This window comes from Pygocentrus nattereri, chromosome 1 (assembly GCF_015220715.1).
Source record: "Pygocentrus nattereri isolate fPygNat1 chromosome 1, fPygNat1.pri, whole genome shotgun sequence".
Classification (NCBI taxonomy): Eukaryota; Metazoa; Chordata; class Actinopteri; order Characiformes; family Serrasalmidae; genus Pygocentrus; species Pygocentrus nattereri.
In genome coordinates, this window is record NC_051211.1 from 35,892,967 (window position 1) to 35,920,937 (window position 27,971).

Here is a 27,971-nt window from a genome sequence, read left to right on the forward strand (position 1 = left end):
AAAAGTAGCTACACCTAACAACCCCATGCACAAACACACAGGTTGACCCACTCAGATTCGAATCTTTATTCTCTAAACCTGCATCAGTGAAGCTTCAGTGAGCTGGAATAAACCTGTGTTGTGGAGTGAGAAGCTGTAGCATGTTAAGCTACTGCAGTTGAATGCTACCTGCTACTAGAACAAGATTATATTATAATCATAATAAGCCATGCATGAGGATGTAACCATTTAAAAACTATGTTTTAGTATAAACAATTCTCCACGAATACCAATATAATTCCGACATGATTATGCATCATCATCATCATCATCATCATTATCATGTAGCATGCATGGCATTTGGCTTTCATTCCACAGATACACTGATATTGTCACTAATGTTAACTCATGCGTAAACTCTCAGTGCAGTACCTGAATTTTTTCAGCAACAAATAATAAACAAAAAAAATCAACATTTCTGTGACATAAAAGTCTGAATTTAATAGTAAAATACATTTTGTTCTGAAAAGAATAAACAAGCTCTTGAGCTCCACAAAAATACATATTTATAATACTATAATTACGTTATACTTAATGTTTACAATGTTGCAGTGCGGCAGAGAAAAAAAACCCATACCTGTTCAAAATATTACATGTAAGCACCGATACTGTTGTATACAGCCAGAAATGATTCTGATACCATATCATATTATGTACGTATCTCAATACCAACTCTTATTACAGCTGTAACACTTGCTGGCTATTTGTAAATAAATCTTAAATATGCATTTGTATAATTTTTGTCATCAGTCGAATGGCTATGCTCGGTCTAGGTTCACTGTCATTCAATGCTAATTTCTGTCTTTTGATGAAGTGTCAAACTGACAATCTCATGAGTCTCATGAGATGACATTAATGTACAATCACGACACCTGTTTCACCAACACAACTAGTATCAACACCTATCAGGTGCATCTCTAATTATAACTACAAGATATATGTTAAATGAGCTAACAGTGTAGAGGCAAAAGCCAAAAGAGAGAATATAAACAATGGCAGTTGCATCTTAACGATGAGTGAAATTAACCAGCAACAAAGTCAAACCCTGAAATATGAGCTCTCAGCTTCAGCAACAGAGAACCTCTGAAAAATGCTAAGTGATGGATGAGGCCAAATGCTTCACATGCCCAAAAGAATGTCGCACAAGGAGAGCAGATCTAGGATCTAGTACAGGGGTCTGCTTGAATGTGCATGTGGGCATTTATCTGATTGTTTTCTAAAATACACTCTTATAAAATTTAAAACAATGAACAAAAAAGTAATTAAATACACATTTACATGTAAAGCAAATTATGCTGCCCAAATCTTTGTCATAAAAAAGTAATTTGTCCCTTGCAATACAATGTCCTTGAGAGCATCGAGGCTACGGGTTTAGCATTAGATAGAGACCAGTTGCTAATTTGGCTCAGTTAGTTATAGCAACCTTAATTGATAAATAAAAGATTTAAGCCAGAAGGTCAGCTACGATATAGAAGTTTTAGTTTATGCCCTTTTAGTGTCTAGATATCATATACAAATTGTTAGTGATAAAAGCTAAGTTCAGTGACTAGGCTTTGCCTGAAATCTCCTTATCTGTTTATAGGAACGTTCAAAATGTAAGGTTAGCTAAAACTAACAGATTGTAGACGTTTGTTAAAAATAATAGGTAGGCAAGGACGAGGTTGAGTTTGCGCTCTTATAAATATTGTGCGGTCCACTGCTCTAGGATGAGAATTTTAGGCAGGTGTGAGGCTGGTCTTGAGGTTTCTTGAATCCACTGAGGTGCTGACATGGTGAGGTGAGAGGCTCTCTGGCCATGTCCTCCTCCTTCTCACACTTCATTAGTGTCCTCTGTGATGGCTTTCTCTGCCTCTCTGCCTTTATCTCCCCCTCTGTGGAGGACCCTCTGTCTCTTAATGATGACTACGTTACACAGTGTCAGCCGAGGCTTGTGTGGGCTGGCCTGCTGCAGGTCAGGTGATGGGGAGATCTGACCAGGACCCTGGAAAAACATGGGTGGAGCAGAAGAAGAAATAAATGCTTTAACCTTTAGCTCAGTTCAGTTCAAATTTAGTGTCATTTCATGTATTGTCATGATAAAATTTCACATCTTCAAAGTGGTAACTTTACAGGAGAAGGAAAAAACATTCCTAACTTTGGAAGTTGGTGGAAGAAGCATCTCCAATGGACTATTCATCATGAAATTTTAACACATTGTAAAGGTCATCCCCTACCACTCTTACCCCTCTGTTTTGCATGTTCACACCCAGGGGTAGGGTGTCCTGATTTATTGTTGAAGAGATGAGTAAGGTGAAGTGTTAGGGCTGCATGGACCCCCAAACGGAGGTTTTTCAAAGGCACAATCCAAATGAGAAAACAGAAAAAATGGCAAAATGGCTGATCAATTGACCAAAGAAACCCACAAATGTGTATTTTCTCAGTTACAAAACTATGTAAACCTTTGTATTATTTTAGTTTAATGTTGTTTCAATGTTGTATGATCCTTTTCTTCATAACAAGCATATAAAGTCATTATTACTATGCTGATGTCTCGGTAGCTAGCTAGCTAAATTTCCCGTTTTACCTTCAATGGTGCAGCAGTTATATTCTGGCACTTCATTTAAAGTGGAATGGGAAAATTAGAACAAGAAGCTGGAGAATAGCTGACTTCAGCTTCATATCATCGAAGAATTAGGGGTGGGTGATACTAAATATTTGTCGCATCCCCCCTCTTTGAAGGCAAATGATACCTAAATGTAACTAAAGCCCAGCAAGCAAAGTTACTGAACTTTACCCTCCTATCACTGCAGATTGGCAGGGATGCCTACACAGCAATGCTACAGTACAATGAAGTAATGTTCTTTAGTGTCGCTTTCTATACGGGAGAAATTCAACCACTACCCCTTGCAACTCTGTTCCAAGGGGCAAGGTGACACTCAAAAAAAAGGGATAGGGGTTAAAATAAGAAATGGGATTGGGCCAAAGAGAGCAGCAGGTTTGGTTGACACAGTTCTCTCTGCCATAAATCACACGCATACCATAGATTAGGACAACCCACCTAGAACCAAATGAGAAAATGAGAGCTGGACTTCTTAGATAAAGAAAAACAGACACTTTTAATGTTAGAAAATGTTACTCAGACTTAGCACAGTCATTAATAAATTCATGTTGTGTCAACCAGCCCCAACACAAGGTTAGTTGGTAAATATTATGAGAATGGTTGGGCTATAATTTTAAAGAATGAAGCAAAAAATATATATATATATTAATTCATTGTTTTAATTAATTTAAACCAAACCACAAATACAGTCATTGAATGGCAACCTAATAAAATCTCTGAATTAGTGCAACATAAGAAATTAGTTCATTCTATTAAGTAGATTTGCAGCATATAATGTAAAAAAATATTTTTTTGTCACAGTAGTCTGATATTTGGACAGGTTGACACATCTGTTAACCAGCCCCTAAATTAAGGTCCCAACCAACCCCAATCACATCAGGACGTAATCCCGGATTTGCTAGTATTTCTTATTGTAGGCTTGCAACAACAAACAAATTATAGCTGATTGCCATTTCTACTAACTAATGAATTTCTACTAACTAATATATGATGTGGGTATGGTTTTTGAATTCCATTTCTGTGATGGCTCCCCTTACTGACACTGAAGTTAACACTGCGTCAACAACCCCCTGTGCCAACTAACCAGATTCTCTGCTACAGCCTATACAAGTGTACTGAATAACAAAATGTGCAAAATAAGTCTTAATAAGTCTTAATCTTGGCATCTATACAATGAGGGTTCCTGTATGAAAATACTACAAGTATCACTAAGGAATTTGAACATAAGTGATGATTGACAGCAATGGACTTGGCAGGATTTGCTGCATAGTTCACTTACCCTTCTGAGAGATATCAGGACAAAAGCAGGAATACAGAGCATTGGAGTGAGGGTGAGCAGCACAGTTAACATGGACCACCAGCTCAGCCCAAAGTGAAAGGCGGAATTAACTGGACTACTGAAAATAAGATCATACAGCAGCGTGGCCTGGTGGTGGAGTATAGAGAGAATTAATAAAGACAATTTATCAACAGAGAGAATTAATAGAGACAATTTATCAACAGTTGTAATTTGGTGTCTTTACTTTAAAGTCACAGTTTGGAAATATTTTTTACCCTAAATTTAGACAGTCAGCCAAGATATATCTGGGGTCTGAATTTTGCTTCTTTAGTTGTGTACTGGAGCTCTGAAATGGAAGCTTATATATCAAGATTTAACCTTTGTTCAAACGGAATCCCAAGTCTAGTCATCACACAGCTGCTTCAAATTATGTCATGTTAAGTAATCGCAGATAAGTTTCTTTATAAGTGGTTTCTGATTTAACAGTGTTATCTAGCTACCAAACAGAAACCAAAAAACTCCATCCTTTTTAGGTTTATACATAACAGTATACATAACTATAGTGCCAGAAATCATATATGCAAGTCTATGTATTTGATGATTTGGGCATGCAGTTTGCACAATACTAATTGGTGAGCTATAAGTATTTATACATATCTTTCCACATCTTAGCTGACCAGCTACTTTGGGTAGCCTTAAAATGTATTTCCCATCTGCTTTAAAGATCCCTGTTTTTACACCACACATGTTTCTCCTTTAGTAACATTGATGGAAACCCAAAATTAAGAAGATGAGGTGAAATTGTGACTCACTCCGCAGATTAATGGGGTGATGAAGAGCCAGCAATACTTCAGCACAGGCATGGGAGTGTATCCTATCATGTCCTTGATGTTGTCATAGAAACGGTCCGCACCTGCAGTGCCATCCGGCTTATTAATTTCCTTTGTTTCCTCATTTTAATTAATCATAATCATTTCACTGAGAAAAGACTTTGACACATAGCATTTTGATGGCCAGCCTCTATGAACATGATATCATGCCACAGTGGATTGAGCTGCACTGGGTGGTTTTATGTAAAATGGTTCATTATAGAGAAACATACAGACTTGCATTTATTCACGTTAGAGCTAATAGGAACCACGGCTCTCGATGTCGACAGCTCAAATATAACCAATTCGTTTCCTATCTAAAATGACCAGTGAACTTACATGTTGTCTTCTGAATTTTAATATGTAATGTTAATAATAGCCAGGCAAAATATTCATAACAACTTCATGAAATAACTTCCTGAGATGTAGCTTTTAGAGGCTTTAAAATCCTTGATGGGGAAGGAATCTGGTTCCTATCACATTTACTGTGAACAATTCTGCCTCAGCAAGTTTCTCTAAAATGAGAAGACTTTATATCAAACTACTCTGAGTTTTTAATATCCTAACTTAACATGGAAAAAAGTTGCAATAATGGTGGAACTCCCATTATTTAGAAGGTGAAATACCACTGGCAAGACTCTGTTTGATCCATGTCCACGAAACTGGCACCAAATCTAACATGCCTCTATTGCAACTTCATACAACTTATATATATATATATATATATATGTGTGTGTGTGTGTGTGTGTGTGTGTGTGTGTGTGTGTGTATAAATATATACACACCCTGTAATCCACATAAACATTTTAATCCATGTATAAACCCTTTCTCCAGCAACTCACCGTACACCCAGGCAATGACGATGGTTTCGAAGCAGGCGATGTAGAGCAAGTTTGTTCCGCTGGGACCGTACGTGTCTATGAGCACAAAGAGGTGGATCCCACCCTGAGAGAGCGACAAGGTGACAGCAAAAACAAGCTGTACTCAAAGACATCAGCCTATACTCGAAGACATAAATGGTTTAACTGTAGTTCTCTCTGTCTCTTTTGGTCATTTGATTATCTTGTTTTTTAGTTACAAAAAGAAAGACATTTTCCATATGAGTGTAACAATATGCAAATATACGATACATGTGGCCATTTCTTTTCTATTTCTGCATTGAAAACATATCATAATATATTTGATTATAAAGCTATTTCTGGCTGAAATGAATCAAAGAGTGGATTTTCTAATGGGGCTAATCACTCCTTGAAAAACTCTCAACAGCCAAAAAGTGGTGCAAATCCTCAGCTACAAACATCCCTATGGAGCGAGTTATTTTCTTTTGCCCGTTCAGAATTGCCAACATGAATGTGAGGATGATTTTATTTATTCAAGCTCAAGTTTGCTCTCTCCACTCCCCATCTCTAACCGCTTGGCTAATCAGCCATACAAGGTAAGGTAGCCAAACCAACAGTATGGTCTGTCTTTTCCAGGGAGTGTTTTTATATTCATGGTTATCACTTTTAGATTGTGCTCAACAGAACTATAGAAATCATTTCCTATATCCTGAATTTATATCATGAAATTTAACTGTATTCATATTAAACACCCGTCATGACACCCCTATTTTCCCGTTTCCTCAGAGGTAGCTGATCAGCCAAGACGTGGTGCCTGAAGCTTGCTTCTTTAGTCTTGCACTGGGGCTTTGAGGCTAATCTAGCTAACAAGTAATGGACGTTTATGTACACCAATTAGCATTTTGCAAATTGTATGTCTAAGTCACACATAATTCAGGTATATAATTCAGGTCACCTATAATAATTTCAAATTTTCTCGCTTGCGTGGTTTTTTGATACGGTGTTATCTATAAAAACGGGCAGAAGTTGGGGGCTTGGTTGGCAACAATGAATATAATTTATGAATTTATATATAGTTTCTCTTTCAAATACTCCTATAATGTTGTTTGTTTTGTTTAACACAGAACAATCAAAATGTCTCCACATTAACGGATTATGATATCCAGAGCTACTGACAAAATGCAATATTGTTGTTCAAGAGGTCAGATCTTTTGAGTTCCAGTAACAGAACCAGAACACTCTGCCAACAAACCCCTGTGCTAACCAGAATGTTCTCCCCATTGCACAGCCACAAACTGTAGTAGCTGCCATCATGAAGCCAGAAATTTCGGTACATTTATCGATTTTGTAGATAACAGTATACAGCGTCAGAAATCACAAAGTGAGTCTATTTGAAGTTATGAAACTGAGGCTGGTGTGAATGTATGATTTAGGCATGCAGTTTGTACAATGCCAATTAGTGGGCTTTAATTACTCATTAGTTACACAAGCCTTGGAGCTCCAGTGGAAAATGAAAGAAGCAAACTTCAGACACGTGTCTTGTCTGATCGAGTACATTCGGGGCAGGGTGAGTAGGGCTATTACTTGATTGGTAATGTAATAACACAGCCAAGACCAAAAGTTGTTTGCAGCACCAGTTGCAGCAGTGTTATTTTGTCTCTCTATGTCTTTGTACCCCAGTGACGAGAGGAAGGCCCAGCAAGAAGCAGACCACAGCGATGAACAGCACCAAAATCTCCCTGCGCCTTGGTTTCCTCAGAACTCCAGGGAACACATCTGTGAGCGCCGTGGCCAGACTTTCAACACACACAAACTGAAACACACACACAATTATTCTGACCTTTGCAATACTGATATTGTGCTAATATGCTGAACTGTAGTTGCAATTGCAAGTATATAGCAATACAGAGAAAAAGCCTCAGGGCCTTCTAGGCCTAATTATTTCAGGGAAGTACAAAAATATATATTTGTAACTTATAGTTCATTTTTATTCAATAGAATAATAATTTTATTTAAACTCTGGAATTATTACAGTACCACTCTTGTTTTAGTGTTGATAGGAGAAAATGTGGTCAATCGTTTTAAAGCAAAATGTTAATTTTGCCTAGAAACAGCCACTAAATTGGTCAATGGTGTTTTCTCAAGAGTCTTTAGCCAATACTTATAAAGGGATCATTTGGGTCAAAGTCAGAGTTGAAAACTATTCAGACTTGTAACTGATTTGGACTTTAGACAAAACTTATTTCAGTTCTAATGACTTTTGACCTAATTATATCTGTTTTATTAAAATAAAGGATTTGACCAAAAATCATCATTAATGTTTTAGTAGTGCCAAAGTTATCTAATTTTGAGATGAACTATGTTAACCAGTGCATGACTAGCAAACACAGCTTTGAACAGTTTTACAAATCATACTTTTTTACTTTAAAACACAAAATGCTTTCTTCATTTCAGAAAATAATTTTCTCTAGTGACAATTCTCAGTGTTATACATTGATTCTAATATAAGAATAAGGCTCCACACACAGACTAAAACTCCTTATGTTTTGGTAGTGACATGAAAACATGGGACATTTTTTTGAAGGATGTTTTCTTACTTAAACATTAAACTCATTGTCAATCTTAATCTTTCAATGTATTACTATCTCAGTAAATGCCTTGGGTCTAAATAGATCATAATGCATTCTTGTAAATATCTAATGTATGTTTGTGATTGTTTAGGTATTTTATTATTTTTTTTACTATAGAATTTTTTGACCCTCCAGACAGTTTAGCAAATATATATATATAAAAAAGAGCACATTTTAATGTTTAGTTTTAACAAAAAGCCCCATACAGTGCGGCCCTTTTACACAGGCCTACAAAAGCAAGTAAATGTACCTGACTGTCCAGTCCTAGGAAGAGAATCATTAGGAAGAAAAGGAGAGACCATAACTGAGGGCTTGGTAAGAGAGACAGGGCCTTGGGGTAGGCTATAAAAGCCAGGCCTGGACCTGCAAGACAGTTTAGTTCATTACAAAAATGTCCAGTCATTTCACTGAAGATATATTAACTGATATGACAGTTACTTTCTTTGCATATTGATTTGACACTGCTGTCCTTCTCGAAACAGACTGAATTCAACACTATGCATTTCAAATGACTTTCAATAGCACTGTGAAGTAACCACAGGATTGTGTTAGCTTCACACTTTTAGACAGACAGACAGGACTGATGTGTTGGTTTGAGGTGCCATCTGGTGGTGAGTGTAGCAAACTACTGCCTTTATACTCACTCAGTTCATTTTCCAGTTATTAAAACATTCATTATGCTCCTGTCATAACAACATCTTGTATCTCAGAAATGGTGCTTATAGGAAAGAGATTTATTCCTAACTTTAAATTTACATGAATGTAACAAGGTTTTAAGCTTTTATTTCTTTATCAGTCCATAGCAGCAGCATAACTAGGATCTTTGGACCCCAGTGCAAACATATATGAATAAAATGAAATGAAATACTGGGTCTGCTCATATGAAAATTACTTTTACTTAATACAATGACAATGTTACTGTCAAAAGTATGTTTACCTAATATAGTTTTGTCTCAATTTGATTATCTCAAGGCATGCAACTCCTCCCACTGACATCTAACATCAATTTAAATGTTTATATTAATTCTATTTACTGCTATTGTCTGTTAAATATATGTTGTGTGCTGTTTTTTTCTCCTTGATGCTGAGAAATCAATCACTTAATGGCCATTTGGTCTGGAAATTAAATAAATTAAAGCGTGGTGTCTTCTACACAATGCTGTATGTTGACCTGGATCATTCTGAGACATCAGTATACAATTGTGTCAGTCTATACAAGGGAAGCATTACTGTTTTTGGTGGTCTTAGACCCCTCTCGGATTCTGCTGGCTCCCCTGAAAAAACTGAGTCATGAGAAGTTGATAGGACTTTGAAAAAAATGCATTGTCTACCTGATTTCACTATGGTCTCCATAGGCAAGCTCAGCTCGTGAGACATGTAGCCAAGGATAGAAAAGACAGCAAAGCCAGCGAAGATACTGGTGCCACTGTTCAAAACACAGAGGGCTATGCAGTCTCTGATAAGAAGATATGGATAATACAAAACGGTATAAATATATAAATACATATACAGCAATACACCATGAAGATGACAGAGAGTCACTGACTTGTAGCAGTTGTTGTGGTATTTGTTATAGCTGCCCAGTGCAGTGAGGACACCTTGACACACAGCATAGGAAAAGAACACTTGGGTGCCTGCATCACGCCAAACCTGGAGAGAGAAAGAAAGAGAGAGAGAATGAGAGAAAAAGAGAGAGAGAGAGAGGCCAGCTTTCTTTAATAACTAGCTCTTATAAACTAGTATCACAATCTCATCTCAGTCTTGACCTCATATGCAGTCAGTCTTGTCTCAACATAATGTGGGCTTGTCGAGAACAACCAAGTGTGATATCTTCATCCGAGGTAACTGGAAGAATATTAACAAAACCAGAGCAAATTTCTCAGCATCAGGGTTCCCAAACTTTTGCAGCTCATGGCATAAACAAACGACCACTAAAGTGTCTGCGACCTGCAAGATTTTCCAGTCAGACTGTGTTTTTCTAACTCACCTAACATGAAGGCTGATTTGTCAGCTAACAAGTGCCAGATGTCAGGCCTAGGAGAAGAAAGCTGCAAATGGAGCTCCAGCTCAATTCAAAAGCTTTAGATACAGCGTTTTATATGTTGTCGGAAACAAAACCTTGCATCTTCAAAATAACAGCTTTACAGGAAAAAGAAAAAAAAAACACACTTTTAATGTAAGTCAATGGAACCAGATTTTTTTCCAAGTCATTTTGTTCCATTTTTTGGTCCATTCTTCATGAAATTTAAAGAGCAACAGGCATTTTCAAATTATGTAAAAAACTGAAATGGTAAAAAACTGGTGATACAAGGTTTTGTTCCATCAGCAGCCGATATTCAGTATGTTTAGTTTATGAATGATGGTGCCAATTGTTGGGTTTTAAAGCTTCATTCGAAAAAGACTCGTGAGCTAACAGCACAGAGCTGTAGTCCTGTTTTCAGATGTCATGCATGTGAGGTCCGGTGCTGCGACTCACTGCTGTATTGCCTTCATTTCACACAAACACACACACACACACACACTCACACACAAACACACAAACACACACACGCATACACACACATCGGGCGGAACTGCATGTCTTTGGACTGTGGGAGGAAACCGGAGAACCTGGAGGAAAGCCTTCATTTCAGTTATGCTAAAACATGACAGCTCACATTTTGTCAGTACATTTAATGAGATTGAGATGATTATAACATATAATCCATTATTTTTGCAAATAATCAACAACATTTGTCATATTTAAAATTACATTTGATTAAATCTCTTTATTGTAATTAATGTTGGCAGTAAAAAAACTGCACTACTACCACAGCCAACTGGTGGGGTCCACAGCCCACAGGTTGAAAACCACTGCTGTATGCGTTTAAATAAAATCTGTTGGTTGAGGAAGTAAATGATCTTTGTAGGATGATGATTGCTTGTTTTTTTATAAGTGATATTTTTTAATCCCACAAACGGGGAAAGTGCACCTCTGCATTTAACCCATCCATGAAGTGAAACACCACATTAGTGAATACACACACACACTAGGGGCAGTGAGCACACTTGCCCGGAGCGGTGGGCAGCCCTATCCACGGCACCCGGGGAGCAATTGGGGGTTAGGTGTCTTGCTCAAGGATACCTCAGTCATGGACTGTCGGCAATGGGGATCGAACTGGTAACCTTCTGATCACAGGGCCAGATCCATAACCTCCAGCCCACGACTGCCCCCAGTTATCTTCATTGGTTCAAGTTCAAATATAACCTGAGTGAAGACCAGAGTGTTATTATTACTGTGTTTTCATTTAATATTAAAATGGACGTAGTTTAGTAGTTTTTCATTTGACTTAAGGTGGTGATTCTAAATAAGGTGCAAAGGAACATTATAACGCAAAGTTTGATTAAGACTATAATATAATAATTATTAATATTTCAGGCTACATGTTATTAATGTTACTATGTTATCATTAAGTTTAATGGCTAATTATGACAATAAATGTACAATTAAATGTAAACAAATTTCAGGGTTTATATATGTACATAATGCCTTGCGATGGACTGGCGACCTGTCCAGGGTGTATCCTGCCTTCCGCCCGAAGACTGCTAGAAAATGGATGGATGGATATATGTACATAATTGATGTGTCCTGGTCTCAGTCTTGACTCAGCTCTAGAGGTCTTGACTACAACTGAGAAAGCTGTAAAGCACCAAGAATGAACGTAATGAACTCTTATTTGGAAAGCAATGACCAAATCTCACTGATCAAGGGCATAACATTTACTGTTTCCTTAACATTTACTGTTTTTTGGGGGTACAAATATACTTTAAACTATGCATAAACCATTGACTGATGTTTTAGGGTTTGTAGTTTACAACATTGAATTTTTGAATAATAGTTATTAATATGAGAAGTGATTCTGAACTTTTAAACAGTATCTCATAACAGATTTGAATGCTTAACTGTGTTGGCAACTCTGACACAGGGAGGGAGGGAGAGAGAGAGAGAGAGAGAGAGAGAGAGAGAGAGCAAAACTGAGTGAGAAAGAGAGAAAGAAAAAGACAGTAAAAAGACAGTGAAAGAGAGACAGAGTGAGGGAGGGGAAATGTTACAGTCTACAGACCACAGCAGGTCAGCACCACATCTGCTTATCATTTACAACAATACTGCACAGCTGGCAGCCTCCTATCCACTTCCCTTAGCCTGCTCAATAAAATCTCTCTCTCTCTCTCTCTCTCTCTCTCTCTCTCATCTCTCTCTACTCTCTCTCTCTCTCTCTTCCCTCCCTCCCTCCCTCTGTCCTTTATGTATTTAGCTCCTTTGCGGGGACCACCATTCCTTGGAGATTTCCAAAGGGACACTTGGAGAAATGTACACAGACATGTATGTACACTGTCTACTCTAGACTGAATAACTTCTGATCAGTGAGGGTAATCAGTTTAAAATTATACATGGTAAAAATTTGACCCCAAGGGGCAAAATATGGAACTGCAAAAACATTTCATGGACATGACCTCTTCAGTTTATGGTCCATAAAATCTAAAACAAAAAAAGAAATTTTGAAAAGCGCCTTGTTTATTTTCCTATTTTTACCATATTTTGGCCATTATAGTTTAATTTCAATAATTTCAAGTGTTTTCAATTAATTTTGTAAAGGCTTTTGAGTAATAATACTTCTTAAAATTGCCTCTGGATTATATAATATTTGAGTAAAAAGCATTAATATTTGGGTATGTCATTTCAGGCGAAAATTGGCAAAAATAGGCTTGGAGTTTAAGAGGTTAAACTTTAAAGCTGATCTTTCAATTTATTATTATTATTATTATTATTATTATTATTATTAATGCCCTTTTAGTTATTTACATAACAGCACCTGTGTAATCTCATATAATTACATGTACTACTATTTACAGTCATTCACACTTTCTCTCTCTCTACTCTGCAGTGATCTTTCGTCTGATATCCAACGAGTAAATTCTTGTTCACCTCAGATAGAATTTGTCCTTTTATACAGAAGATCCCCACCACACCCTTCCCTTTGCCTTTTCCTCCTCTTCTTGTCAGCTTCATTTATATTGACTCGGGAAGTGAAACCATATGGAGGACAAAGTTGAGCTCCCTCCACAAAAAGCATGTTGTTCATGACTAACATGGAGATAAAGACTTCTCCCATCAAGAACTGTAACAAAGAGGATGTTGTGTGGGTTTTCCATGTTTGAAAAAGTCAAGACCACTCTAATGTGAAGGCCTGTGGTTGCCATGTGAGTGCTAGAGAAATAAGCCCTGCAGCGAAGCTGTAGCTGCTGGATTAAGAAACTCCAAATACTGAGAAGCCACAGGAACAAAATGAGCCTTATTAGCAGCCGCAGTGTCTGACCTAGGAAGTCAATGAAAGGGGAGTGAAACACAGGCTAGCTCCACTGTGAGGTCAATGTTCACTGGAATGGAATGTGTTGTTCTTCTTCTGAGCCTGATTGCAGCTCTAGTTTGTCCTTCTTTGCTGCAGTTACACCTTCTACTCTTTTGGGAAGATTTACTCTGGATGGTGGAACATCACTTTGAGGATTTGGTTATATTTGGCCACAATTGCATTAGTGAGGTCAGGTACTGATGTTGGATAATTAATCAATTAATCAACCCGTATTTCGAATAGATTTTCAGATTTTACACTTAAACGAACTGACCTACACTTAAACGAACTGACCTGAACAGATTTACACTAAAACAAGCTGACCTACATAACAAATTAACAAGATTTTTTTTTAATTTAAAGAGCAATTAAGAATGAATTAAGAAGGGAAACAAGAAAAATAAATAAAACCAAGATATATTAGTTAAAACCAGTTAATACATTTAAGCTTAAAAGGATAAACTATGCAAACTAACCTTTGAAGCAATTAAGTAAAGAGACTGTAAAAAGTAAACAGACTAAAAGTTAATGAAGTAAACATTAATAAATAAAACAGACAATAATAGAATTAAGATAAAGTAAAATACCATTTTAAAAAGTGATATAAAAAAGAAAAAATAAAATGATTAGAAAGAAAAATAATAAAATGAACTAAAAATGAGAACAGAAGAATTTAAACTCAACTAAAACAGTTACGGACTGTCTGAAAGTGGCTAGACATGAAAAGTTTAAAGCGTTTGAACAGCTAGCCAAGTTTTAAAGACTCCTGCAGTGAATTCAACCTCACTGGTGCACTGTAGCTGTAGATTTTCTCACTTTAATAAAACTCTAGGTGAGTTGACAGGTGAGCCAGTCACCAGAGTGAGTCTAATAATTACCATTACCATTATTTATACAGATCACAGACAAGATATAAGCTGACATATGGCTGTAGAGTAATTTATAAATAAACTTAAGCGAGTATATTTCCTGTCATGTTGCTAGTGAAGATCAACTAACTTTTTCATACAGTCTGCAGTGGTGAGTGTTACAAGTATAAGTCAATGATAGATTGAGTCGAGTGTTTTGGTTACTGGTAGACCCATATGTATAAACTACATCACCATAGTCCATAACCGATAGTGAGGTTACCTATGTGACTCTATGTGACTCTGTAAGGCATTAACTGAGAACTGGAGTTTTTCTATTGTTGTTGGAGCAGATCCGCCAGTTTAAAATGGTGTCATCTATGAACAAGTGCACTTTGCAGTCTGAGGCAGAGGTGGCAATATCATTTAGATATATGTGTTAAATGAAACTGGCCCATGATTGAGCCTTGTGGGACTCATTTGGTTGCAAGAATAAAACTCGAAAAAAATTGTTTTCTCCTATGGCAGGGGTGCCCAGTCCTGGTACAAGAGATGTAACCTCCCACTAGCTAATTGCTCTGCCATCTGTTTGTCCATCTATTGTTCCGTTATTTAGCATGAAACTCACAACATGCAACTAAATGTATAACTTATAATATGGTCTTGCCATGCCAGCTTATTATTCTTGATTATTGTCTTCTCATTATTATTATTATTCAATCTTTTTTTAACCATTTGAGCTAGAATCACAAAACTTTGCAGGATTATAGAGCCTATATGTAAGTAGTGTGCTTATGCTTTTGGGACTAATAGCATATACAGTTTTCAGACAGCATTCATTTAAACACAAGCAATAGCCTAGCAACACCTTAACAAGCAAAGGGGACACCAAAGCAATGGTCTAGCAACACCTTAGCAACCACCTGGGATACTACAGCAATGGCCTAGCAACACCTTATCAACCACCTGGTATATAGCAATGATTTAGCTAGAATACAAAAGCAATCTCATAACAACACCACAGCTACTACCTTGACTTACCATATAAACCCAGTTATGTTATCAAAAACAATTCAACAGTAGGCTGCAACTTCTTTAACTTTAAAGCATTATTTATATGAAGAGAGGTAGGCCCAGTGTGTAAATTCAAGCAAATGTGAACATACTATGAGGATGGATGTCTCTCAAACCAGTAAATTTAAACAGGCTTCCGATGTACTTCCAACCACACAAGTCTACACTTACCTCAGGGTTGGCGAGTTTGGAGATGTCAGGGTAAAGGTAATAGATGATGCCCTGTCCAGCACCAGGGAGAGTGACCCCTCTGAAGAACAGGATCAGCAGCATGAGGTATGGAAATACAGCTGTGAAATACACCACCTTACAAAGATACACAAACACTATTATGTCTTTACATATGCTGGACAAAAATGTACTTGAAAACAGGCATGCCCTACAAGACCAATAAAATGCTTCTGACCTGTTTAGTGTTTTTAAACAAAAACTCTACGTTTAATTTTAGACATATCAAATATTCAAACTGAGATTTTTTGGAAAATATATGTTCATGAAACAACATGTTTCAAAAAAGTTGATCCAAAGTTCCTATATACATATATATGCCCTATATATAATTGACTTAATTGAATTTCAATTAAATATAGGGTTTAACTGATATGCACATCACTGCATTCTGTTTGTATTTACATTATTTTTTCATTTTATTTTATTTTACACAGCGTGCCAACTTTCTTGGAAATGGGGTTGTACTCTAGATACTCACATATATACATTAAATATGGGACAATATGATTTGCAATAAAACAATCAAGCAAGAACAATTGAAATAGATCATGTTAACTAATATATATAATATACTAATACTAATATATTAACAAGTGGTTTCTCCAAATTCAACACAAAATGCCACTTTTACTGACCACTGCAGTTCAGCCCCTGAGTAGAATCCCTCATAACAGCACACATTTACAAATCAGGCTTTTTCTGAAGCACAAGGGCTTTATTAGTTTCATCAGGTGTGCTTAAGACAAAACACATGAAATACCTGGATTTGCAAGGACGTTGTAGACTGTGAAGATTGGCACAAGATTGAAGCTAGGTCAAGTCTAAACAGTTAAGAGATCATTGCCTTGCACAAACAAGAAAAAGGGTACAGAAAGATGGCAAATGCATTGAAAGTATAGTTTTCAAGTTAAAATTAAAGGAACAATTCCTGGGCGTGGCAGGCAGAGGTAGCTAGCATTGGCTGCCACCAGATTCCTGAGGAGTCAGGAGGTCAAAAACCCTCGAGAGGCTGCAAAAGACCTGCAGCAAGATTTGGTGGCAGCAGGCACTGAGGTATCAGTTTGCACCGTGTACTACATGCTGAGGGTCTCCATGTCCGAATTCCAAGCCATATACCTTTACTGACCCATAAGGACAAGAACATCTGGCACCAACATGCTGAAAACCACAAAAACAATCCACAGACGTTTTGGGATTCTACTCTATGAAGCAAAGATACAAACCCTTTACTGAAAACTTTTGGGCTTATGGATAAAAAGAAAACCCTGATTACAGTGAAGCAAAGCAGTTGCTCGGTGGTGCTCTGGGCTTGCTTTGCTTCCTCTGGCACTGGAAACCTGCAGCATTTGGAGGACAAGATGGATTCAATAAAGTATCAGGAAATCCAAGGAAAAATGCCATGCCTTCTGTGAGGAAGCTGAAGCTTGAATGTTATTTGGTTATTCAACAGGACTGTGGTCCTGAACAAACCTCGAAGTCCACCAAGGCTTGGTTTCAGAAAGTCTTGGAAGATTCTGGAGTGGCTGGGACAGTCACCTGACTTGAACCCCATAGAAAATCTTTGGTGGCATTTGAAGAAGGCAGCTCACAAACCCAAAAATATTAGTGAACTGGAGGCCATTGCCCATGAGAAATGGACTAAGATTCTTCAGGAACACTGCCAGAAGCTGGTGTCTGGTTGTGCATCTCGTCTGCAGCAGGTCAGAACAGCAGAATGTGCTGCATTCAGTAATAAAGATGCTTATATTGAAGGGTTGAATAATTCTGACACTGCAGTAATCACTAAAAGTGCCATTTTTTGTTGAATTTAGAAAAAACACTCATATTTTAGTTTAGAGCTATTTAAATTGTTCTTGTTTGATTGGTTTAATGAGAACAGCTGGAAGCAACTAATTTCAACTGTATATAATGCATATAGGTCATACTTTTCTGTCTACACATATTGATAACACACATTAATATATAATACATGCAGGATATACAGTACATATGTGCTTACTGACCTTCCCAGTGACCTTCACTCCTTTCCAGATACAGAAGTAACAGATAGTCCAGACTAACAGGAGACACCCTGTTAGATCATAGTGTGGCAGGCCCAGGGAACCATCACTGGTTACCCTCAGCACACGATTACTGAGAACACACACATAATATAAAAGAATAAATCCAGAGAAAATTCAAATTATCAGTAGATGGCCAGTGAAATGGAATCAATAATATTTTTCGGAAAGAAAACCACAGAAATGGCATCAATGGACCCCAAGGGAAATATAAAGTGCAAGAAAAATGTAGAACATGGATCATTCAATGTGTTGCACATGCACATAATATATATATATATATATATATATATATATATATATATATCACTGCTGTCTGGACAAACCTTTTTTTAACATGTTTTGAAAATGGCAGCACTTTTAATTGTGAACATTTCATGCGGAATGGACAAGTAGGAATGTTTCAAAATGACTTGAAATAAAATCTTACGCTGTAAATAATTAATAACTCATAATTATTAATAACTAATAATTAAAATGAATTACATTAATGTACATTTAAATGTATAAACATTTTATTTCTCCTGTAAAATGCGAATGTTGAAGATATGAAGCTTTGTTCTTACAGCGACAGCTTGTATGCACAAGTAATATATCGCTGTTGTTGGAACAAATCTCCAACGTAGCAACTTTACAGGAGAAGGAAAAAACCTACTTTACTTTTAATGTAAGTCAATGGAACCAGACATTTTTTCCAAGTATTTTTGTTTCTTTTGGTTCACTCACCATGAAATTTGTACACAATGTGAAGGGCAACATGCATTTTCAATTTCTGTCAAAAACTAAAAAACAATAAAAAATGAACTAAATTGAACTAAACTGTTCACAGCTTAAACACTCATTGCTTGTCTTTTCTGTCATCCACAGATTATTTTGTATGTTGTGTATGACATTATATTTCTGTACTTTGTACTTGCCGAACAAAAAGCATCTGATTCTGTAATCAACCCCCAAGTGTTAGTCTATGGAGGCTGATATGGAGCAGTTGACACTGAAAACTTCCCAGATTCAGTGTTCCCTGATCTGACATGAGTAAAGGTGGAAAAATGCTGCCCTTGCTTTATATACAGTTTTATGACCTCCATATGTGGCCTTTGCACGCACATGGGACGTAAACACAAACACTGGCATGATGGATGCATATGTTTTACTTCTAAAGTTTAGTTTTGAGAGGCTCTAGTCACCAAGGATAAACATGTTGTTCTCATCTAAGAGAGACATTTCCCAACAACATGTGCAGCTAGGGATGTGTCAGGCGGGTAGTGAAGAAAAAACAGGCTTATGAAATCCCTGCCTCTGAAAAAAGAAAGGTAGAGTCTGAGAGAACATTTGGAAAGAAGGGAGTTCAAAATCACTTTGGGAATTGCTTGGTGTATAGTTTCAACCCACTCTGTTTTATGTGAGTGTGGGGCGGCAGGGGTGGGGGTTGGGGGGTGGTGTAGTCATGTATAGGCGTTTTAAATCTTTCTGTGACTTATATGGCGCCGATTCTTTTCCAAGTTCAAATGAATCTGTCCAAGATTTAAGGGAGTTTCCTTGCTTGAAAAATCTCTCAGGAACAGTAATCTTAAGGGAAAATTAAGATTCAATGTAACAAGATTTTCTTCCACATTATTTTGAAGCCATGCTCACTGACTCGTGACTCGACTTGGACTTAGCACTTGGAATTTAACACGTGTAATTTCAGTCTGAACAAACAAAACTGGTTAAATTAGGACAACCAATGTTAATATGATAAATAAATAAAAGTTCTGCTACCGTCATACACATTCAATACTGCAACCAGTTCTTCCACAGTTCACAGCAGCATCAGTTTTAATACAGCTTTAAATAACAAACTGTAATGCTGGGTGAACGAATCGGACACTCACGGATGTAAAATAAATCATATGGTTTATTAAAAAGATACTAAAAGGGCAGCATTAATGGGGGAAGTCCAAAAAACAACAACAGGTAAAATGGGGTCATAAGAGGAGAAGAAAGGCTCGGTACGCACTGGCAAAACAGAGGCAATGCTTCACAATACATTAAACAAACAGACAGGTATATACACAAGAGGTAACAGGTGAAAGCAATTAGAATTCCAATGACTGAGATCTGATGACAGGTGGATGATTGGCTTGCTGGGTCATGTGACTAATACATCTTGGGAATTGCATAAGAGAATCAGTTTGTCTGAGAGCAGGGAAGCATGACACGAGCCTTTCATTACAGAAGAACTTTAAACTTCATGGACAGAACAAAACTCTACAAGCAGAAAATGTGCTGTTTGAAAAAAAAACAAAAACAATTTGAAACGTTGCCTAGCATCAGAGACATTATAAAGGAGGAGGAGACAGTTTACTGGATTGGAAATGAATGGGAACATTGTAACGTTCAACATGGCATCTGTTTATATTTATTGCCACAATAAAGCTGAAAAATATGTTTGTGGGTATTACAAACCATTTATGTTGTCAGATTTTACTGGTAACTTCAAAGATGTTTCTGTATTCTGAAGTTTTCACTGTGTGTAGTGCTTCAGTTCTATTCTCCAGACTGAAGGTTTTTCTGTACTGAAAAGCTTGTTATGTGAAGGCCTGTTTAGTGGTGTTAATTGAGATACTCTACTCAATGCTCACAACCCAGAGACTTGAGATGCAACCCACACTTGTATGAATCAATTTGTGAACATCTCTAGACAATGTTACTATGACATGTCAATACTGTAGTGTGTTCAAGAAACATTTGCATTTTGGTTTTAAGTTGGTGTTCTTCAGCATTTATTCACTGGTTTATTTTGCTGGAAAATAAAGCACTACAACTTGCGCAAAACACTGAACAATACTATTAATCTCAAATCAACTGTCTTCAGTACATTATGGTTTTTTTATTGTGAATGCTCAATACTCTTAAAAAGTGAAAAAAGTGATGCATTTAACTGTCATGGCTTAAATGTGTACATAATTTCCAAACAAATAAAACACAATACATCAACACAATTTTCTCTTTCTGTATACTCTTTGGCAATAATTGTGTCAAATTACAATATCAATCTCATTCAGGAATATTCAAATGTATAGGTTTTTTTTGAGTGTTGATATGTTGTTCATTGAGTTTGGCTAATGATCGCAAGGCTTCATAATAATTATTAAGAACAAAATGAATATCTAAGTTTTAAATAATCTCTCTCATCCCTTGTGTGGTGTATTGAGGCAGATAATGGTGTTGCGTAGAAGCACAAGCTAGCCAGAAGAACACATTCAGCATTATAATTGATTGCGCTCAATTACTGGAGAAAAGCACGGCCACACGAAAACAAACAGGCAAAATGTGAGGAATTTCATGTTGTACTTACAGCCAGAACTCCTCCTCTGGGGAAATAACTTCATATGGTAGCATTTCAGAGAAGCTGGAATTGCTGCTGAGGGAAAGAGCCACACTTAAAATCCCCATAAATCCAGCTATAGCTACTGTCTTTCCCTTTTCTCTTTATGAGTTGATGTCCCATTGAGGCGTATTATATGCAATAGATGTTGTCATCTATAGTGAGTGAAGTGTAAAGGAATCATAACTCGTTTTACACATACATCCTTCAGGGGAGCAAATATAACTGGGCAATTGGCTTCACTTCAGATCTAGATCTAGAGTTGATGGTAGATGTGGTATTTGCATTTAGAGACTGTTGTTGTCTCTCAAAATGAGGACCAAAATTACCTCTGTAGACACTGCCATTCAAAGTATAACTTTACACTACAAATCAAAATAATATTAACTTCACACTAATCTGCATTCTAAATGGCTTAATCAAAATTCTGTTATTAAATGATAAATACACTATCTGGTATAAAAGTATCTTGATACCTGACTGTCACTTCTACATGAGCTTGACTGACTAAACTGTGTTTGCATTGATTTACCAGACTTTTAGTAACTCCCAGAACTAGCTCTTCAGTTACAATGAACCCTGCCTATAGAGTAAGCTGTAACATTTGTGCTCTGCTTTTAGATGAATTGTTCTTAGATGAAATGATAGGTGCTGTTCCTTATCAGTTTCATATTGTAAATATTCACATATTTGTTTATTTGTGACATGCCTCTGCAATCTACTGTTCATTTCTATTTTTTCCTAGCTTTTACAAACTACTTGAAATGTTTTATTTTGTCATTTTATACATTTGTTTGCAAAAAGAATGTTTCTATTTAGGATAAAACACTGATTGTAAAGTTCTGTTTTATGTGAGTGTGGGGCGGCAGGGGTGGGGGTTGGGGGGTGGTGTAGTCATGTATAGGCGTTTTAAATCTTTCTGTGACTTATACGGCGCCGATTCTTTTCCAAGTTCAAATGAATCTGTCCAAGATTTAAGGGAGTTTCCTTGCTTGAAAAATCTCTCAGGAACAGTAATCTTAAAGGAAAATTAAGATTCAATGTAACAAGATTTTCTTCCACATTATTTTGAAGCCATGCTCACTGACTCGTGACTCGACTTGGACTTAGCACTTGGAATTTAACACTTGTAATTTCAGTCTGAACAAACAAAACTGGTTAAATTAGGACAACCAATGTTAATATGATAAATAAATAAAAGTTCTGCTACCGTCATACACATTCAATACTGCAACCAGTTCTTCCACAGTTCACAGCAGCATCAGTTTTAATACAGCTTTAAATAACAAACTGTAATGCTGGGTGAACGAATCGGACACTCACGGATGTAAAATAAATCATATGGTTTATTAAAAAGATACTAAAAGGGCAGCATTAATGGGGGAGGTCCAAAAAACAACAACAGGTAAAATGGGGTCATAAGAGGAGAAGAAAGGCTCGGTACGCACTGGCAACTCATTTCATCAACTCATTTCTATTTTTTCCTAGCTTTTACAAACTACTTGAAATGTTTTATTTTGTCATTTTATACATTTGTTTGCAAAAAGAATGTTTCTATTTAGGATAAAACACTGATTGTAAAGTTTTAAATGGTAGTGTTCATGTCACATTATTGCAAAAAACATCTTTTTTTGAGCATTTTCATTTTGAGCTTTATTCCATGCTTTCGGGTGCAAGACTATTTACCTGTCGATGTCGTTACCATAGCTATCAGTTACATTGTAGAGGAAGGACCAGTCAGAGTCTGATCTGTGCAGGCCTGAGGACAGCAGGCTTCGGTTGAAAGTATGGCAATTGTCTGTGGACAACATGGAATAATAGTCAGAGTGGAAATCTTTCAGTGGGATGACAGGAAATTGGAGGGATAGGGAGCTGTCCCTGCCTGTTGAAGGGCAAACGTTTAAACCTTTCAAAGTACTGAAGGCTTTTTTCTCTTTAGGATATAATGCTAATCCTAGATTAGATTTGAGCCATTGTGCATAGAACATAATGCACTGTTCACCAGCCTTTTGAATAGGGGCAAACATGTACTGGCAGATGCACAGCAGAATGACTAATATGAGCAATTATAAAATGATGAAATGAATACTTCTGGTCCTGAAATCTGGCTTAGCCATGTTCACAGCTTTACACGCATGCTTAGGACTGCATCACAACAACTCAATTCTGTATTGTCACTAAAACTGTTGTGCTGTAAATGGACTGTTGTGCTGTGAACATGGACCCCTGAGCATATAGATGAAGTAAAAAGCCAGTTTTGTTTAAAATAAAGAAAAACTTATTGGGCTAAAGGCTAGATTTTAGCTAGCTAACAGGCTAAAAGCTAGCTAACAGGCTAAACCGCTCCTCCACTAATATGTGTAAGGTTTGAAGTACTTACTGAGTAGTTCACTGTAAAACTGCAACAATAAAAGTACATAACATAAAGTTACTTGAATGTGTAACATGTTTAAAATGGTTACACCCAGTGTACAAAAACAAATGAGTTTCAGTGTTTTCTTTCCGCTAATGCAACACAGGAAATTATATTGGAAATTAGCATTTGTAGGGATTGCAGGGATTTGGTGAGCAAAGATTACTTATAAGGCAAAGGATTATGCAGACCCCCCCCTCCCCTTAGCTCTCCAAATTTCCTTCAAATAAGGTCAAATATAAATAATGCTTCTTTATTTTTGCCAGATGTCCGTCTCTATGCCTTGGTTTTTGGATTGTTATGTGGAATCAACCGTATCAATTCTTGTCATCTGGAAACAGAATCAGAATAAACTCCAAAGTTTCTGGAATCCAACAGCCCCACCTTCAGGGATCCATAGTTGCTTGGCAACAGTAGCATACTCTAGACAAACTATATTTCTTGGTGGAAGAAATCTAATGGGATTTTTAAAGGTTTTAATCGCTTAATGGGATCAGAATTCATTATAACTTTAACTATTTATTGGCAAAATTGTGTATTTTATCATATTTCATCTTGATGCTGTTGTATAAAAGCTATAAGCCACTTGAGGCCATGCATAACAGTGGTTTTAAGATGCATAAGGCTGTTTTAATCCTTTCACATCATGCCTAAAAACACCCATTATAAGATCATAGTAATGCACAGCCTCTTGAGGCTTATTGCATTGTTAAGGCCTCTTCTAGGTCCTTAACTGCCAGCCCATTACTCTGGTAATGCTGCATGTCCCACCAAAGATATGCTGTACCTAATAATGTTATGAAATAGCTTGTAGTGCTTCTTAGTACATCCAGTACCTTTCAGCATAGGAAATAAATTTGTTTGGCTTTTTCTTTCTTATTGGGATTCTTTCATCTAAAGTAAAATGCTAAAGTGCAAAAGTAAGAGGTGTGAGCAACAAGGTAAGCAATCCAGGAGCTAAACCATACGCTAAACATAAAAGTGCTCAAACTGAATTTGATATAATTTAAACACACTAAATTTCACTTAAGTGCTTGTAACTGAGTAAACTACCTCAGCGTGTAGGACTAGGTACTGTACCTGTGTTCCACACATGGTCGCAGGTGGTCCAGGGCAGGCTGCTTCGGAAGCAGTTGAAGAAGTAGAAGACATCCCAGGCCAAAATCACAATGTAGTAGATGTTCAGGTAAATCACTATAACCTGAGAGGCAACTCCAACTCCTACAAATACCAGACATGAAGTTAGCTAAGGGGGAAGCTACCACTAATGCATAGTTAAAGTGATAGTCCAATGCAAACTCAAATATAGTTCAAATATCAGCCAGGCTTTGGTGCCCAAAGTTTGCTTCCTTCATTTTACACTATGCCTATGAGGTTAATGTAGCTAACAATTAATAGAAACTTCTAACCCACCAATTAGTGTAGTGCAAACTGCATACCTAAGTTGTGCATTTTTGAAGATAACAGATACTGATAATAGTCCTAGAGTGTCAGAACCCACCCAAGCAAGTCCATTGGGCCGTTTACAACAGTTTTATGTGAATTTATGTACCAATACAGTCACAATTCATTTTTACACAACCATTTTCAAACCTCCTTTTATCCCTTATAATTAAACAGGCTGTGCCTTTAAGACTGAAATATGAAAATGATATCTGTTCTGATTGGCTGTCCTGTATTGTGCCTCATTCTTTGAACTTCAGCGTGAATGGATGGGGCTAAACTGCTGTAGGCTGAAAAGGCAGATACAGTATATGTAAAAATATTGTTTTTCTGACATCACAAAAACAGTTTTAAAAAAGTTTCAAACTCTTTAATTTAAAAAAAAGCAAGAAGAATTAATTCCTGCCAATTCAGTGCAGTCTTGGGCAAGATTTAGGCATTCAGGCACAACGCTAACTGGTATACATACGCTTCCATTATTTGATAGCTGCAGTAGCCCCTAAGCACCAGTGCATTTTTGCCAAACTATCACACAATGCCACTTCACACTGTTAAAATGAGGTACCATTATGTCTTTATAAGATGTTTTCTTTTTAAGACAGAAAATACCTTCAAACATAGGACAGATCTTCCTCCAGGCTGTGATCCCTCCTTCACTGGTGTATTGGCCCAAAGCCGTCTCCAGGAAAAATATAGGGATGCCGCAGAAGATGAGAAAGACAAAGTAAGGGATGAAGAATACACCTACATTTAAAAATAAAAAAATAGTAATCAAGACTGGCTCTGGTTATATTTAAGGTTTTAACTGTTTAATGTAATGGTACTGACATTATTTCTCATTCTCATAACATACCATAGCAATTGTGTTTATAGTAATTACTGAACAATAAGCCTAAAGGTGAGAGACTGAACGATAAGACCACACTTTAGGCTAACAGAACAGATCTTGGCAAACCTAATAAACATTCTTTATTTCTCAGTTAAGGAAATAACATCCATAGACTGGCTTAAGGGCTTCAGACAACAACGACTAAAGGAAGAGGAATGTATTGTTCAATAAAAGTGCGTGATGGACTGTGTTTGGATATGCACTGCTCTTCATCATGAGGGTTTCAAAGAACACTGAGAGATATTGATGGATTCAAATCCCGTTCAGTGCTCTGGGTCAAAAGATGTTTTCTGATGTGCTGGACCTTAGATATTAAATCCCCCACCCTCCACCCCCATTAGTATGAAAAGACAACGAATCCAAAAAGACTCAAGACATCCTCTTCAACATTCCCACCCAAGCCTATAACCCTAAGACAAACACTTTTGTTTTTATACACTGCCAGGGCATAGGGGTCATAAATGCTTCAAACACACACACACACACACACACACACACACACACACAAACACACACCTTACATGCATATATTTATATCAATGTTGTCGGAAGAGAACCTCTTATCTCCAAAATGGTATCTTAAAATGTATGTACTGATCAGGCAATCATTATGACCACCCCCTTTGTAGTTCTACAATTACAGACTGTAGACCATCTGTTTCTTGTTAGCCCCCTTTTACCCTGTTCTTCAATGGTCAGGACCCACATAGTATGTGTTGCGCTGGTAGCTCAAACTAGCTCGACACACACTAACATACCACAACTACCACCACATCAGTGTTACTGAAGTGCTGAGAATGATCCACCACCCAAATAGGACCTGCTCTGTCCATGGGGGTCCTGACCACTGAAGAACAGGGTAAAAGGGGTCATAACAAAGTATGCAGAGAAACAGATGGACTACAGTCTGTAACTGTACAACTACAAAGTGCACCTATACAGTAAGTGGAGCTGATAAAATGGACAATGAGCATCAAAACAAGGAGATGGTCATAACATTATGTCTGATCGGTGTATATACATGCATATGCATGATCCCAATCCCAACCTCAAAAAAGAAATGGTTTTGCTCTTTCAGTTTTAAAAAGATGAAACATGGAGCTTTTACTTAAACACCCTTTACAAAGTCAGGAGCATGTTGTAGGTCCTGAACATACACACCTCCTCCATTTTTGTAGCACAGGTAAGGGAAGCGCCACATGTTGCCCAGGCCTATGATCTCTCCAGCCATTGACAGTAAGAATTCAGTCTTGTTGGCCCATTTCTCTCTGGGCACTTGTCTACTGGGCTGAGACTCTCTGTGAGAGTCCGCAGCTGGCCCATTAGGAGTGTCTCCCCCTCTGCTCTCCTCCATAATGCCTGTCTCTTACACACAAGGCACAATGTGTTTATCTCCTATTCATTTATATTGAAGCATCTGCCATGCAATGGTTACAATAATTCATGTAAGCTCACTCAAATAAATCACTCCCTGTTACAATGAATGACGAATAATGATCAGAACTTAGTTATGTGTATAATTAATTCGGTTATAGCGAATTAATAAGCAATGTATATAAATATCTATTATAAATATATATAAATACATATCATAACGTGTCCAAAAGTGTTATCAAATAACCAGAATGACCGTTATTAAGGACTTCAGGATTATGTCTGGGTGGTACAAACGTGGCTTTGAAAGTGCAACATTTCTTCCAAAAAGAGTAAAAATGGCTGCATGTCTACAAGCATAAGAGGCTTTTGCAAAAAAAAAATATTTATATATTTACATTTGCAGCATGAACGGTAAGATGGAAAGAGTGCAGACTCACTAGTGCGTTCAGTCCTCACTCCTTGTAAGTGTCAGAATGAGCGTCTGAAGACAAAATCCTCTAAACGTTCTGAGGAATGCGCTGGGAATCTGCGTGGGAGTCTCCTTCCTTTTATTCCCATTATCACCACCCGTTTTCCGACAAGACACTCCCCCTTCGCTAGAATTGGCCAATAGTTTTCTATCCA

The 27,971-nt window shown here is 37.1% G+C and overlaps 1 protein-coding gene across 4 annotated transcripts; it reads right to left on the reverse strand.

Annotated features, from left to right (window-relative positions):
• Nucleotides 1-454: 454 nt before the first annotated feature.
• On the reverse strand, nucleotides 455-27,889 carry LOC108427059 (sodium- and chloride-dependent GABA transporter 2-like). 4 transcript variants are annotated; one of them, XM_017696975.2, is made up of 16 exons: nucleotides 27,785-27,889; nucleotides 27,132-27,333; nucleotides 25,691-25,825; nucleotides 24,719-24,859; nucleotides 22,912-23,023; nucleotides 21,196-21,261; nucleotides 17,802-17,931; nucleotides 15,739-15,873; nucleotides 9,802-9,905; nucleotides 9,587-9,711; nucleotides 8,506-8,618; nucleotides 7,301-7,438; nucleotides 5,629-5,731; nucleotides 4,730-4,830; nucleotides 3,918-4,064; nucleotides 455-2,020 (listed from the first exon to the last, which is right to left on the reverse strand). In XM_017696975.2, exons 2-16 carry the CDS (start codon nucleotides 27,322-27,324, stop codon nucleotides 1,850-1,852), a joined length of 1,914 nt encoding a protein of 637 aa, XP_017552464.2. In that variant the 5' UTR covers nucleotides 27,325-27,333; nucleotides 27,785-27,889; the 3' UTR covers nucleotides 455-1,849. The 4 variants fall into 4 exon arrangements, with proteins under 4 accessions (XP_017552464.2, XP_017552466.2, XP_017552467.2 ...); XM_017696977.2 differs by having other exon boundaries at nucleotides 21,196-21,258; nucleotides 27,132-27,335; nucleotides 27,785-27,862; XM_017696978.2 differs by having other exon boundaries at nucleotides 9,587-9,681; nucleotides 27,132-27,335; nucleotides 27,785-27,862.
• Nucleotides 27,890-27,971: the final 82 nt, after the last annotated feature.